The sequence below is a fragment of the Schistocerca cancellata genome, chromosome 4, assembly GCF_023864275.1.
Source record: "Schistocerca cancellata isolate TAMUIC-IGC-003103 chromosome 4, iqSchCanc2.1, whole genome shotgun sequence".
Taxonomy (NCBI): domain Eukaryota; kingdom Metazoa; phylum Arthropoda; class Insecta; order Orthoptera; family Acrididae; genus Schistocerca; species Schistocerca cancellata.
The window spans coordinates 102,602,805-102,619,652 of record NC_064629.1 but is presented as its reverse complement, the minus strand read 5'-3'; the positions used below and the strand labels follow the sequence as shown (position 1 = coordinate 102,619,652).

The window sequence follows — 16,848 nt, the reverse complement described above, 5'->3', positions numbered from 1 at the left end:
GTCGCCATGATCTATCTACAGATACAGGGTGTCCCAGGAGAAATGGTTAGTATTCAGGGATATGACGGAAATGCTCGTCTGAAGCACGAAACTTCCCTCCAAATGGTTTTCGAGATAGAACACATGTAATGTATATTTGTTTTTGGGCTAGAAGCGCGCAAGCGTATAAATGGCTACCAAGATCGCCAGACGTTATGCCATTAGATTTTTGTTTATGAGGCTGGATGGAATACGAGGTGTACAAACGAAAAGTGAATACGCGAGATGAACTGCTTGTTCGCATCACCGGACGCTGATGCCTTTATTAGGGAACGTGCAGAGGCACTCAGACAGCCAACACAACGTGTTCTCCCAAGAGTGAACAAATCTACTGAAGTTGACAGTGGAGTATTCGAAATTTATTGTTAACTGCACAACAGCTGTAATGTGACGTGCGAGATAACGTGTTAAAAATACTTATTTTTTAATGATACTTTGTAAAACGCATGCTGCTACGTTTCCTAACTGTTAAACACGTGTAAACCTGACATAATATTGAACAATACAGGAAATAAATAAAAATGTTCATTAAATGTGTCCTATCTCGGAAACCATTCGGATTAAGGCAGTGGTCCATATGAAGTTACAAGCGACATCTTAAAAGTAATGCCTTAGAATTTCTTATGTAAAAACTCCAAGCTTTTTAAATAAAACAAACGTTATTAACATTCCACACCTTTACCGTTCATGTCCACATATTTATCTATCAACACAGTCACCTGGAGACAAATACATTTTCCCAATGAGAGACTGGTTGGTTGATATCGTCACTGTAGAATGTTTGACTTTGCTGACGGAGCCACAACCTTACCTCTGCTTGCACCATTTCATCACTATCAACGTGAAGTCCTCGAAGGTGTTCTTTAAGTTTTGGAAACATGTGACAGTTGGATTGGGCCATGTCGGTACTATATGGAGGGTGATCGATGGTAGTGAGCCCAGGGGATTATATTATTGCAGATGTGGCAGCACTCGGGTGTGGTCTGGCATTGTCGTGCTGAAGGAGAGGGTGCTCCACGTGCGGACAAACCCTTTGAAATTGTGCTTTAACTTTTCTGTGCGTCTCTCACGCAATGACATAATTACGTTACATGCTACAGTTTGAAGCCATCTAGCGACAGAGGGTTGCAACTTGCGTCATCAAAGCAGGATAGTCGACTGAGTAGTATGCGTGACATGCAATACGTTAACCAATATTGAGAATCATTACCTTTTAGCACGCCCTTGTATTTGATTGAAAGGATCGTTCCCGTCATATCCCTTTGTGTTGACCATTCTTCTTCGGACACCCTACATTCACTACTGGCCATTAAAATTGCTACACCAAGAAGATGACGTGCTACAGACGCGAAATTTAACCGACAGGAAGAAGATGCTGTGATATGCATATGATTAGCTTTTCAGAGCATTCACGCAAGGTTGGCGCCGGTGGCGACACCTACAACGTGCTGACGTGAGGAAAGTTTCCAACCGATTTCTCATACACAAACAGCAGTTGATCGCCGTTGCCTGGTGAAACGTTGTTGTGATGCCTCGTGTAAGGAGGAGAAATGCGTACCATCACGTTTCCGACTTTGATAAAGGTCGAATTGTAGCCTATCGTGATTACGGTTTATCGTATCGCGACACTGCTGCTCGCGTTGGTCGAGATCCAATGACTGTTAGCAGAATATGGAATCGGTGGGTTCAGGAGGGTAATACGGAACGCCGTGCTTGATCCTAACGGCCTCGTATCACTAGCAATCGAGATGAGAGGCATCTTATCCGCAGATCGTGCAACCACGTCTCGATCCCTGAGTCAACAGATGGGGACGTTTGCATGACAACAACCATCTGCACGAACAGTTCGACGACGTTTGCAGCAGCATGGACTATCAGCTCGGAGACCATGGCTGCGGTTACCCTTGACAGACAGGAGCGCCTGCGATGGTGTACTCAACGACGAACCTGGGTGCACGAATGGCAAAACGTCACTTGTTCGAATGAATCCAGGTTCTGTTTACAGCATCATGATTGTCGCATCCGTGTTTGGCGACATCGCGGTGAACGCACATTGGAAGCGTGTATTCGTCATCGTCATACTGGCGTATCACCCGTCGTGATGGTATGGGGTGCCATTGGCTACACGTCTCGGTCACCTCTTTTTCGCATTGACGGCACTTTGTACAGTGGACGTTACATTTCAGATGTGTTACGACCCGTGTCTCTACCCTTCAGTCGATCCCTGCGAAACCCTACATTTCAGCAGGATAATGCACGACCGCATGTTGCAGGTCCTGTACGGGCCTTTCTGGATACAGAAAATGTTCGACTGCTCTCCTGGCCAGCACATTCTCCAGATCTCTCACCAATTGAAAACGTCTGGTCAATGGTGGCCCAGCAACTGGCTCGTCACAATACGCCAGTCACTACTCTTGATGAACTGTGGTACCGTGTTGCATGGGCAGCTGTAATTGTACACGCCATCCAAGTTCTGTTTTATTCAATGCCCAGGCGTATCAAGGCCGTTATTACGGCCAGAGGTGGTTGTTCAGGGCACTGATTTCTCAGGATCTATGCACCCAAATTGCGTGAAAATGTAACCACATGTCAGTTCTAGTATAATATATTTGTCCAATGAATACCCGTTTATCATCTGCATTTCTTCTTGGTGTAGCAATTTTAATGGCCAGTAGTGTATATCTTCAATTTTGTGAAGCACGTAGCGGAGAGAACTTCCTGTTGCACTGATATCAAAGTCCCATTCGAGACCAGAGTATAAGAAGGATGACTGACTGTACGTCTCTGTGTGATACGCTGTACGCCTGCTATTGTAAATCACGCTCCACATCGAATCGGTTCTAGAGATAAAAGAATACTGGCAGGTTCGTTCTTGAAAACCACTTCTTGGCTTTTTCCAAGCACTTTCTCATATAATACTCGTACTATGCTTTGCTCTTGCCTGTCAGTTCAACAGCATCTACACTCCTGGAAATGGAAAAAAGAACACATTGACACCGGTGTGTCAGACCCACCATACTTGCTCCGGACACTGCGAGAGGGCTGTACAAGCAATGATCACACGCACGGCACAGCGGACACACCAGGAACCGCGGTGTTGGCCGTCGAATGGCGCTAGCTGCGCAGCATTTGTGCACCGCCGCCGTCAGTGTCAACCAGTTTGCCGTGGCATACGGAGCTCCATCGCAGTCTTTAACACTGGTAGCATGCCGCGACAGCGTGGACGTGAACCGTATGTGCAGTTGACGGACTTTGAGCGAGGGCGTATAGTGCGCATGCGGGAGGCCGGGTGGACGTACCGCCGAATTGCTCAACACGTGGGGCGTGAGGTCTCCACAGTACATCGATGTTGTCGCCAGTGGTCGGCGGAAGGTGCACGTGCCCGTCGACCTGGGACCGGACCGCAGCGACGCACGGATGCACGCCAAGACCGTAGGATCCTACGCAGTGCCGTAGGGGACCGCACCGCCACTTCCCAGCAAATTAGGGACACTGTTGCTCCTGGGGTATCGGCGAGGACCATTCGCAACCGTCTCCATGAAGCTGGGCTACGGTCCCGCACACCGTTAGGCCGTCTTCCGCTCACGCCCCAACATCGTGCAGCCCGCCTCCAGTGGTGTCGCGACAGGTGTGAATGGAGGGACGAATGGAGACGTGTCGTCTTCAGCGATGAGAGTCGCTTCTGCCTTGGTGCCAATGATGGTCGTATGCGTGTTTGGCGCCGTGCAGGTGAGCGCCACAATCAGGACTGCATACGACCGAGGCACACAGGGCCAACACCCGGCATCATGGTGTGGGGAGCGATCTCCTACACTGGCCGTACACCACTGGTGATCGTCGAGGGGACACTGAATAGTGCACGGTACATCCAAACCGTCATCGAACCCATCGTTCTACCATTCCTAGACCGGCAAGGGAACTTGCTGTTCCAACAGGACAATGCACGTCCGCATGTATCTCGTGCCACCCAACGTGCTCTAGAAGGTGTAAGTCAACTACCCTGGCCAGCAAGATCTCCGGATCTGTCCCCCATTGAGCATGTTTGGGACTGGATGAAGCGTCGTCTCACGCGGTCTGCACGTCCAGCACGAACGCTGGTCCAACTGAGGCGCCAGGTGGAAATGGCATGGCAAGCCGTTCCACAGGACTACATCCAGCATCTCTACGATCGTCTCCATGGGAGAATAGCAGCCTGCATTGCTGCGAAAGGTGGATATACACTGTACTAGTGCCGACATTGTGCATGCTCTGTTGCCTGTGTCTATGTGCCTGTGGTTCTGTCAGTGTGATCATGTGATGTATCTGACCCCAGGAATGTGTCAATAAAGTTTCCCCTTCCTGGGACAATGAATTCACGGTGTTCTTATTTCAATTTCCAGGAGTGTATATTTCTGTCACACTTACCTGTGAGTCAGTACTTTGACCGCTTTCACTGCACTGCTATGTACGCCTGCTTAAAGTCTGATTTGACGCAGGTGTTATAGACTTGAGCACTATTACTACACAGGCAAGTTTCATCCATACGAAGTCTTCAACCTGAAGACTGACTTGAACAACATGGTACTATAGGATATGGTATGCCTTTACCTTCCTCCGACTTTGAACTTACTTACCCAGTTAAAAGTCAGTTATATAGGGAATTACAGGTTAATTAGGCCTCTGAAACACAGTGAAATTGGGCATTTTTCATACTAAAATACCATTGCCAAAAATGAAAGAAGCGATAAGTGACAGAAAAAAACCATTCTAATAGAGAAGCCCTCCATTTGCTCTACCCATGACTGAAAGCATATAACTTTTCCATGCCAGACCCTCACACAGTGTTGCTCCCAGGTACACCTATAACGTTTATATCTCGTTAAGGCGCGACTAAAATTATTTTGATATTTCATTATCTCATGTGTAGCTACGTATTCTGTGAAAATTCACAAAATACGAGTAATGTTATTCTCCAAGATAAAGGAATTCTGGTTAAGAGGGTGTGCGTCTGTAGGGAACGACATGCATGTATCAAAAAGAACCCTCTTTAGTAATATACTCTTCGGTAGCACGCATGTCAGCCTGAAGGGAAAGACTGGAGGAACTCAAAGAAGTGCTTCCAAATCTGTGCCTGGCAGTTTCAGGCACAGATTTGGAGTGTTGTGAAGATACTCAAGGAACTCAAACGGGAATTACTGAAAATCGACGTCCTTTTAGCTAGAAGCTATTAGTTGTGTTTGGAGGAAATAGATTTGAGACAAACTGTAAAACGAACCTACTGTCTCAGTCGTGTATTTTGCATAAGAACCACAAGAAAATATGAAATTCGGAACGTGCAAAGGCGTACAGCCGTCAATTTTCCTTCATTGAAATCACAAGTATAACATGTGAAAATAACCGTATCCTCCACCGTGCAGCTTATAAGGTCAGCGTTTTACTGCTGCACTAAATTACCTTGATCTATTCATGAATCTTATTGGTAGTCGTCGATTAACTGAAAATAAGATCGATCACATTGTTATATGGGTAGATAATTATTCAAAGGAGAGTATTGGAAGAGACAGCTAATGTATTCACACAGTTCCGTTCGCGTAGGGTACAACCGGAATGGGGATCGTCCTTGGATGCTCTATGATTCACCAGAAGCGGCGAGAATTTTCATACGGCACAACAGTTCAACAAAACTAATCCTTCTTTCCTGAATATAATCTATACCACCGCATAGTACATACACACCCATCCCATACAAGTACACTTTTTTCAAGGTGAGTTTCGCTACGTACTTGTCTCGCAATATTTTCAGATGGTAGATATAATCAATAATGATATGATTCTTTCTTCACATCGCCTTTTTGCTGCAATAAATAACATAAACTTTCTGTTAATGGAAGAACATATTCAACTATCCAGTGATACGTTACACGCGTTTTATTTTCATTTTTCCCCCTAAAGTGAACCACAAGAAAATATGAAATTCGGGAGCGTGCAGTGGCATATAGCCGTCAATTCTCCTTCATTAGAATCACAAGTAGAACAGTAAAATATGTAAAAGTAACGGCACACTCCACCGAGCAGCTTATGAGGTCAGCATTTTACTACCCCACTAAATTACCTTGAAATTCCACATCTAAAATGACATATTGTTACATTTCCATTGTTATACATCCACTGAAGGTTGATTTCTCTGATGAGGTATTATAGTTATCACTATACATCACAGAAACATTGGAAGAACGAAAGAAAGCAAAAATTCTTCATTCGGTGGCTGTAATGTGGAGAAGTTGTTTTCAGCGTCGTAATATTTTATTCTTACACATATTCTGCTTATGTCTATCTGCCCTGCTTGGTATGCAACCGGATGTGCTGCAGTGTTGTACTTAAAATACAGAGTAAGCTACATACAACAATAGCAATACAGATCGGACTTAAGTCTCCTTTTTAGCTACTTTTTTCTTATTCCTTGCAACGGAGGCAATATGTCTGTTCTGCAATGTGACGTTGTCGTAACTGATCACTCCAGCCACTATTTCCTGGAGGATTTCGGGTCTCTCCTACAGGAGGCTTTGTATAAAACTGTCTGATAGACATCATCATATTGCACATTCTCTTAATGTTGTCTTTGCACGTCTCTTTTGGTTCTAGATCACTCCAGGGTTTAATTATTAGCAAGATATTTAGTTTCTGTCAGTTGTCTATGTTTACGTGATGATGCCAACATTCTACAAGAATCTTATTCTATTTGTTTTGACTCTTTAATGGACTTATACTGAAAAAAAAATGTAATCATCAGTTCCATGGTACATACAAACGATTTTGCATTGCTTTCAGTCTGTTGCTCATGAGGATAACTCATCCGAGATGTTTCAAACAAGGCTCTTCAACGTGGATGTATCCATTTATAATAATCTTGGATCAGACTGGATATCCACTTTACAACCAAACTTGATACCGGTCCTGGTGGCTTATGAAAAATAACATATCTATACAGTTAATCATAAATTGATATTCATTGATACTTTTTTTATTTTCATCATTCCGGATGATCAACATATTGTTGGCCAAGATAAACAATGAGGAACTTCAGTCAGCGAAATCCACGGGGAATATTGTTTTTTCACTCTTCAGTATGTTGCTCTCGATGGATAAGTATCTTTCGTGCAATCTCACACCATTAAACGATAAATGCTACAGAACTCATACGTATAAGGAGCATATACAAGTATCTTTAGCAAATTCTGCAACATCACACAATTCATTAATTCAGATTATCCGTACATAATTTTCGTTAAGTAAGTCTGTAAATAAAACAACACTGCAAAAATTTATATCAAACTACGCCACAGTAGACATAATATCACTGCAACTATGGCAATCATCCGATTTTAATGTAACACAGCGAATTACAACCGTTTTGTGTTAATGACCGCGCGCATGCTTGTGTGTACACGCATATGCGTCCAGCAATTATACTTGACAAGAGACAGCATCAATCAATGGGGCGTTCGAACATTGTTACTCGTACAGAATCCTCGAATTGCCAGTGTTATTACAAAACTGCCAAGAAAAAGAAGGAGCAATTGTTGGTCTGCGGCAATGAAGCGATTTCAGTATAGAGCAGAACATTAATTCCAGATATTTTGAGAAGGAAAAAAGGACAACTAAGAAGACAATAAAAAATAATTTACTCTTTGGGTTATTTTTGTTATGTTTACATGAATTAGACATTTTGGTTTCAAATGATCACAGTTACACTATTGACTGCTACTAGTACGTTTTCAACATTAAAAAGTTTGCCCATGCCACAGAATTCAGATACCGGTAATTAAATAAATTAAACTCTTTAACATAGCTGTCATGTCGTCGGTTTGTTAGCTTCACGACTCAAATTACGTACTGAACATGTTAAGTATAGTTATTAAATTGCCTTACCTTGGCTTGGGCGTGTCGTATGCAGCAGTCCAAATATCTTTCTGCGTTACAAATTCATTTTCGGTCAGCTCACACAGTCCGCAAATCTAAAAGGCAGTACAAATTATACTGTTGTCTTCACACGAAATCGTCAATAGGCAACTGTATACTCTGCTGAAAACCGTAATTGTTAAATCTAGCACAGGTTAACTTTGTAAAATACAATATAGGTGAAAAAGGAGCACTTCACAATCACAAATCACGTACTCATTACTTCAATCTCTGTCGCTACAGCTCTCTCAGATGAACTCTCAACAGGTGTACGCCGCGTGGCAAGTGTACCAACATTGCGTGAAACATTTTCACAGTCGGCTTCAACGTACAGTGCTGCCACAACATTGACATCATGAACTATTGCGAAGATTCGCTTAATGTGTACCGAAGTTTCGCTCAAATGTGCCATAGTGTTAAGTTGGCTATGATAGTAATCTACTCTGAAGATTGGTCATTAGCTTTTAAAATTTGTACGTCCTCGATTTCCATGGCAGTTTTCACCTCCTCTTTACATCATTGCAAAATTTCTTGGTATTTAATTCACAGAACATGAAGTGTGCGCCAATCGGAAGCAGCATTGGAAACTGGACACAACTTATTTGGTTCGCACTTAATATTATGAGTTTATTTACTCCCTCCTCAGTTTTACGTATCCGGCCTTAAAAATACTTTAGTACAGAAATCCCTGAGCGACAGAAAAGAGTAAACGAAATTGGTGCAACAGGCAGCTTGTGAATGCCCTTTAACGCATCTGTGGGGTTCATACGTAGTTCATGGATAGTTGCACGGATTTTAGCGTTAAAAACTGAAACCACACAGGAATCTCACGTAGTTATCATTATGGATGCTGCTCCTTCTAGCCAGACAGTTGTTTTAGTTAGTAAATAATATATGAAGTCTGACACGGCAGAGGTTTTGGCCATTATATTTATTTTTGCACTATTACGTAGTTGGAGCTTAATGACGATTAACAGTTAACTGGGGTTCTATGTAACATACGGTTTTGAGAGAGCGGTTTATTCTAATTCTGCGATACAAATGTGATTATGGTCGTTAACTTAATGGGACATATTGATCAAAACGTAATTTCATTGTTTCATACACGGAAAAGACAAACAGCGGTATAGGTTTCGTGCTGCTTTTCCAATGTGGAAAAAGTTTCTGCTGTAACCATGCATTGAAATCACCCAGTACATCACTAGTTAGCTTGTGGTTGGTAGCAGGTGGTATTAACTTGCGCCTGGGAAGTAGGCATATTGAACGACGTACGGAGTGGATCGTCTCGAGTGCTAGTGATGTAGTATATAGCAGTTGTTGTTTGTAGTTGTCAGAGTAATGTTATGGTGACAGGAGCGTCTCGTGTTTATCTACCTTTTTTTATAGAAGATGAATGGTGAACACTGCCTGGAACTATGCAATGTGTTTCACACAGGTCATGTAAGTATTGGCCATCAGCGATACGGATGAATCTTGTCAGAGCAAGTATTCCTGCTACATGCTTCACAGTTTTCGCGAGGACACGCCGTTTGTATTGCAACATTTACTCTTACATGTTTTTGAATAACAAACCCACATAACTGTAACGTATTATTGGGACATCGGCTTAATTAAAAGTAAATGACAACTTCCAAAACGTTTTCTCAGATTTCTTCGTCTAGCAAAAAAGTCATCAGAATCTGTGTTTTGTACTTCTTTGGAACAAAACTATTTGGAAACAGTGTTATCTTGATGAGCAGATGTTGTTAGTTGTCAATGAAGACAAAAAACTGGACTGCCAGAGGCTGTGTGTCTTTCTGTACCCACTTTCCTCACATCCCTCACTACAACTACTTAAATTGTTAAAAATTTCATTTAAAAGATGGAGAGCTCACGTACTGCGAAGTGCTGATGTAATGTTTTAAATCGTTGACTAATGGTAAATTATCGCCCTGGGAGTTAAATGAAAATTTTATTCACTACCGAAATCTACTGTCTAACCCACACAGAACATTCATTTACAAAACACACAACACACTGCAGATATCATACCCACCGGTCACTTACGTTTTAAGAATTAAATCAACTGTTAACTATTATATGTGCATTTGTAATTCCAGTCAAAAGGTACAGTAGGTCAATACATTCTGCCAATGGTTACCTTCAACTTCACCTATGTTTTTAATGACTGGCCTACCAAAAAACCAATCAACACACAAATTGTGTTTGTATTTGTATTCCATGTGTTCAAATATAAACACTGCTTCATTCATAATAGTTAACTGCTCTTATACAAGAAGACTCAAATAATATTTGCAGCTGTATCCAGCACAGAGAGAACTGGAAACCAACAGCAGAAAAATTAGTTGGCTAACATGTTCCGTTAAAATTTAAAAACACTTTTCAGGCCTAAATGTTTTTAGCCCTACTCTAAAATGCCTTTCCTTTTGCTACCCCTTTATGTTTGATGGCAGTGCATCATAAAGTGTGACACCAATTTTGCTCAAATGTCTTTCAGTAAAAGTCTTCTTTCATGCTCTAAATTGAGAAATCCACAGCTGAATATATTATCATAATGATAGTCACCATTTATTTGTAGACCTGCCTGTTTAGATCTGTGTGTTTGTTTATTTGTCCTTTGACCATTTGGCAAAACAGTATAGGATATTTCAGATACATTACAGAAATTAAATGTATGTATGTAAACACATACGAGGTAGGATAGGATAGAGCAGGAAGTCAGCCATGGCCTTACCAAAGGAACCCTCCCAGCATTCACCTTAGCGACTCAGGAAAACCAAAGTAAGGATGGCTGGTTGGAATCCTGCTCCTACCAAATCAGAGTCTAGTGCATCAACATTGCCTTAGCCACCACCCACCTCAGTTACACAATTCATAAATATTTAGAAAACTTTCACTCACTTTTACGTTGTGGAGACATTTGGGGCATCCATATTCCCTCCCAAGATGTAATGGAGTGGTGCCAGGAGGGGCATCTAGCCACCTTGTAAATTAACTGTTCCGAATCCAAAAGTAACCATGTTGAGCCAATGCAAATGCAGGGCAGAGGCAAAAGAGAAAGCTGATGCTATGTCAGATGTACTGAGAGAACACTGAAAGGCTCGTGTGTTCTGAGGGCCCCTAACATGTACTGACTGATAAATGCCTTGGCCTCGATTGTTAAAATAAAAAAGAAAAATGCAACTGGTGCTGTCATTTTATTCGAGATTAATAGTACTCTTTGATTTTGCTCTAAAATCTAATTTCTTCTCAAAATCCTTTCCATAAGTTGACAGTGCATTGTAAAGAATGACACCAAAGTGGTCCACATATCTTTTAGTATGAGTTGTTCTTCATGGAGAGACCTGGTATTGTGAGTGCTATACTTGCAAAATTATGGTAATCGCTGTTGATTTGCAGATCTTAAAGTTTAGCACTTGTCAGCAACACACATTTGTTTATATGTATGGTGGGCAAAGTAACCACACAACTTTGCAAAAAGTGAACTGCAATGAGCTCTTGTAGAGCTATGTGACAAGGTTCGAACAACTCCTTCTGAGGAGCAATCTTTTGAAATGAATCTCTGAGTAAAACATGGGATTACAGAAGTGTCCTATTTCACCCATCTGCTTTGACCCACGACATCGTCAGTATAGCAGAAATGGCTATTCTAAGTGTCTCCAATATGGTGCCTATTACGTCACTATGTAGACACAGCTACAAACATGAAAATACATATAAATAAGACAATACCATCTCCCTCCAAAAATATCAATTGAACTAATGGGATAACCACGGGAAATTGGGGGTTTTAAGGGTACAAGCTAAATATGACAGTATAAAAACACAACACCACAATCCCAAAACACACAAAATGACAAACAAATAAAATTGCAACATTTCGCTAATAAAAATAATTAATATATCTACAGAAATCGGACACTTTTTCTTGACCTATGTAGGTCAACCACAGCTGACGATACCAAAACACCAATACCTACAAGTGAAACTATGAAAATGGCAATCGGTCGTTTCCCTTTACCGATATAGGTCAACCACAACTATTGATGCCAAAAAATCAACACTACAATTATGAAAAATAAAACCGAAACCACAACACCTCAAAAATCAAAGAATCAAACACCTGTACATAAATTAGGACACATTCAATACACTATAAATACACAAAATATCACAAAAAACACACACACACACACACACACACACACACACACACACACACACACACACACACACACACACACACACACACACCCCCCCTTACATCACGGGTCAAAGCAGACGGGTGGAATCGGACGTTTCCATTGGTCCGTAAACATGCTGAACTGAGTCTCTGGGAGAGTTACATTATATGAGCAGAGTTACATTACATGATCTTTCCCACTGGGTGTGATGAATGTACATTCCTATAAGTTTCATTCATCAAACTTTTTCTACTTTCTGCCAGGTACCAGATAGAGATTTTTGTTTTGATTCCTTTTTCTAAATTGAATGTAATTTGTTTCCTTCAAATTAATGGTCAGCCTGTTGGCACTGAACCATTAATCTATGGACTTGATTGGTTGTTGTAGACAGAGATTCCTTCTTGTTGCTCACTATTACACTAATGTCATGCAACATGATCATAGACGTTGTTTCTGAGGACTATGTGTAATTTATATAAATAACAGACAGAAGGTTACCTAATGCACTACTTTGTGGTACACCTGTTTTGACTTCCTTTACATCAAGTACTAATCTAATTTTGTGATTAGGATGTGCTGATGTGAGTTCCACAGTCTGTTACCTATTTTGCAAATAGGACTGTAACCACGATTCCTATCACTTTTATCCTCATTGCTCTCTGTTTATCTAAAAGAATTTCATAAGTAAATGCATCAAAAGCTTTAGAAAGACTGAAATTAGCTCCTACAACACTATTGTTGTTTTCTAATTATTTCATCTGTGTAATATGTTATTGCCGTTTCTGTATTTCTAGTTGCTGGAGGGCCATGCTGATTGCTGTTCAGTAGGTTGTGGTTCCTTAAGTACTTGGTGACTCATTGTTTCATTGATCTCTCAAATAATTCAAAGAACATTGAGAGGGGTGATGTGGGTCAATAATTTTCCCCTAAATGGGACATCTTGACTGCCTTTCTTTGTATGTTTCCATTTCTTCCTTTTTGTCTCTTATCTCGCCTTCATTTACCTTTGGTAGACCTTGAAACCCAAAGGTCTTCCCTTGGGTTTTGTGCGGTAGGCCTTCTGTGATGTACTGTCACATAGAGCTGTCTATTCAAGGAAAAAGGAACTGATGACCTAGTAGTTTGGTTCCTTGAATCACCCAGCCTACCAACCAACTAACCAACCAATAATTTCAACTGTATCCCTATTACGACCAAAGACTTCACTTCTGAAATTTTTAGTCTGGGGGGGAAATTCCCTCAGTTAATGATAAACAGCTATGTGAGCCAAATGCTTTGCAATTTGCGAAGCATAAGTGACACCAGTACCTCATGTACACCTGAGACATTTTGCATTTGTTGCTTTTAATCACCTTTGCTACTTCATATTCCCTAGTTGAAACTAATCTTGCACTGTATGCTGGTGTACAGTACTTAAGTTTATCCTAATTAATGAAATTCAAACTTAGTGTTTGGGAAGCCTTTATAAAGTAACTTCTTATGTAATTTGGCTGGTCTTCTTTGCCAATATCAATGTTATCAGCATTTGCAAGTTTGATTTCCTACTTTTCATGTCTCTTCCCCCTATCATGTTTTACTACTTCCCCTACAGATTTAGATTTACTGCCCAACGGTCTTATTATTGTTATGATTTCTAAGTATTTTTGCCTCACCAGTTACCATGTTGATATATTTTTGAAAAGTCTTTACATATCCTATAGATGCGGGATCTGTGGATCTTTTCGTTTGAAAACTAAGCCTTTGTCAAGTCCTACAGGAAAATTTAATGGCTGTCAAATCCAGGTACTAGATGTAATAGTTCCACATGAATGGACTCCGATCAGTTTCTTCAGAAAGCCAGTTTCAAAATTAGTTACAATTACTGAAGAGAGAGCTTTCTAAGCACTGTTAATACCTCAATGTGTAAGCGTTTCAAACCAGGATTCAGCATTCAGACTATTTATAAAACTAGCACAGTTTTCTGCAGAGAAATTCCTTCTGTAAAAAGACATACATGTCTTTCTTTCATAGTTATACCAGGAAGTCTAAGACAGTTGGCATTGTCATCAGATATCCCCAAATCAGTATTAATTTCTCTCTGTGTGGTGTCCATATTTGAAAATAAAGGGTGACAATTATTGAACTATATGGGAAAAAAGTAAATTACTTACAAACTATGGTGTTTACACATTTTATTCAACATGTAAACATCATTACAGGTATTTGGGTTTAGGTTAGGAGATGTTCGATATCCCTGGCATCATTGGCGATGATGTGGTACAGACAAATAACTGAAATTCTGCGTGGCCCACTGAAGTGTCAGAAAGTCAATGCTGTTGGTGACCTTCTGAATGGCTGTTTTCAGCTCATCATTGCTTTTGGGATCATTGCTGTACACCTTGTCTTTACTATAGCCCCACAAAAAGGAGTCACATGTGTTCAGATTCAGAGAATATGGTGGCCAATTGAGGCCCACATCAGTAGTCTCTGAGTACCCCAGAGCCAGAATGCGGTCCTCAAAGTGCACCTCCAGGACATCAAACACTCTCCTATATGGATGGGGTGGAGCTCCATCTTGCATAAACCACATCTTGTCAAAATCAGGGTCACTTTGGATAATGGAGATGAAATTGTCTTCCAAAACCTTCACGTACTGTTTGGTAGTCACCATGACATCAAGAAATTTCCCACTGATTATTCTATAGCTGGACTTTGCACACCACACAGTCACCCGTTAAGGGTGAAGAGACTTCTCAATCATGAATTGCGGATTCCCAGTTCCCCAAAAGCATCAGTTTTGCTTATTGCCATCCAAATGAAAGTGGGCTTCATTGCTAAACCAAACCATACTAATTCCCATCATGCCCCGTGGCCAGGCGTGCAGTCTGAATGTCCTAAAGAAACTGTTCAGAAGTTATGACAATTTTATTTCATATAGTTCACTAATTGTCACCCTCTATGTTGTCTATAAGATTTTCTGTTCAATTTTTTGTTCTTGTGGGGCTATTTATTAAAGGAAACATGTTGTAGCTCCGTGGTACATTAATAACTAGTTTGTTAGGTGCAGATTCATTCAAAAGCTTTACGTTGAGGTCCCCATAGACAGTTATAGTGGCTTTTTCAGTAAAAGACTGATTTATTAATGAAAGCACCTATGTCCGCACTAGATGATCTATGTACTGCTGTAATTACTGCTTTACCCAGCTACTCATGCAATCAAGCAGCAGCAGCTTCAAAATGTTTTTCAATGTTCAATGCTTCTGCCTCACAGTTTATTTTATATTCGGCATGAGATTTAATAAAAATGCAAACCCCTCCACTTTTAGCATTGTGCCAACACAACTGACTAGCCACATTATAATGATTAATGTTGATGGTCCTTAATTCAAAATCCCTGCACCAATGTGCCATAAAACACAGTCAATAATGGAATCATTAATTGCAACTTCAAGTTCAAAAGATTTATTGCTCAAACTCTGTATATTATAGCTTAAAATATGTAAACCTTTAGCATTGAGACTGGGAACAGTTGTACTTATACTTTGCTGTGTCATATCTGATCCTGTTTTTAGGTGGGGTAGAAAAAATCCTGGGGTACTACAGGTTTTCTGCACCTTGCAGATCAATCCTTTAGATGCATTGTAATGCTCATCACAGCTGCTAAGAGTGATGCTGGATCTAGTGCTGCCATGAAACAGTCCCCATCTACTGTTACTGGTGTAGGGTCTCCGGCTGCTGGTTCAGGGTCTTCTTTCGACAGTGTAGGTTCCTTCACTGCCTGTGCAGGAGCCTCTGCTGTTGATGACCTGACCACTTACTGTTGACTGGGAAGTTTGCAGCTGTGTTGCTGTGATTTCCCTAGATGATTTCAGGACCTTCAGAATTACCATTGTCATTGCTTTTAAATGTTGCATTGGCAGAATTACTGTGTATCTTGTGAAGCATTTTGTTCTTGGACTTGATTCCGAGATTAACACACGAATTTTCCATAATATCATGTCCGTGAGGTACACTGACAATGAGGAAATAAAATTCAAGTGTTTTTTGCAAAGGTTTTCTAAGAACAGTCTTTGCATGTTTTCTCTCTTCCTATAAATATCATTAGTACCTCCAATTAACACACGGTCACTACCGGGGTTTAATATACTCTCATTCTTGTGGTACTTCCTCGAAGAGGGTTGGGGGTTGGTGATACCCATACCACTGAAACACAATTGACTATTTACCATGATTGCTGATCATCAGCACACATTTTCCATTTAAATAAGTGTTAGTTTTCCAACAGAATACTTGTGAAAGAATTCTAAGAAACAAATGTGCTGAATTGACTCTCTGAGTAAGTTGCATACACGGTCTTTCCAGTTTCTCAGTCAACTCTAATTTCTTTGTAGATCATACTGCCAACCTATTCATAATAAACCATGCATGTATGGAACTGAATTACCTGGTCAACAGTTGTTGACACCCCTCACTGGGACATTAGTGTCTTACACAGACAATATGATCTTGGCTGCTGTGCCAGACATCTGTATGTCTTTTATAAAGTTACAAACTGAAGAGTAGCTAACATGCTAAATTGTGGTACATCTATTCTGTCTTCAATTGTATTAGATACCAGTCTTACCTCATGAATAGACTGAGGTGGTATGAGTTGTACACCTTGTGTTGCATGGTGTGTAATTTTTTTTTTTTTTTTTTTTTTTTTTTT

The 16,848-nt window shown here is 40.8% G+C and overlaps 2 protein-coding genes across 2 annotated transcripts in view; one reads left to right on the top strand and one right to left on the bottom strand.

The window, feature by feature from the left end:
* The window catches only part of LOC126184511 (ATP-binding cassette sub-family G member 8), a 322,638-nt gene extending 314,354 nt beyond the window's left edge, over nt 1-8,284 (bottom strand). Inside the window, exons 1-2 of the mRNA XM_049926904.1 lie at nt 8,194-8,284; nt 7,948-8,033 (exon numbers count right to left, since the gene is read on the bottom strand). The gene's annotated coding sequence lies outside the window, so the exon portion shown is untranslated. The remainder of the gene's footprint in view (nt 1-7,947; nt 8,034-8,193) is intronic.
* Nucleotides 8,285-9,233: 949 nt separating this feature from the next.
* The window catches only part of LOC126183824 (ATP-binding cassette sub-family G member 5), a 127,025-nt gene continuing 119,410 nt past the window's right edge, over nt 9,234-16,848 (top strand). Inside the window, exon 1 of the mRNA XM_049926077.1 lies at nt 9,234-9,417. Within this exon, the coding sequence (XP_049782034.1) occupies nt 9,367-9,417 (51 nt within the window). The 5' untranslated portion in view covers nt 9,234-9,366. The remainder of the gene's footprint in view (nt 9,418-16,848) is intronic.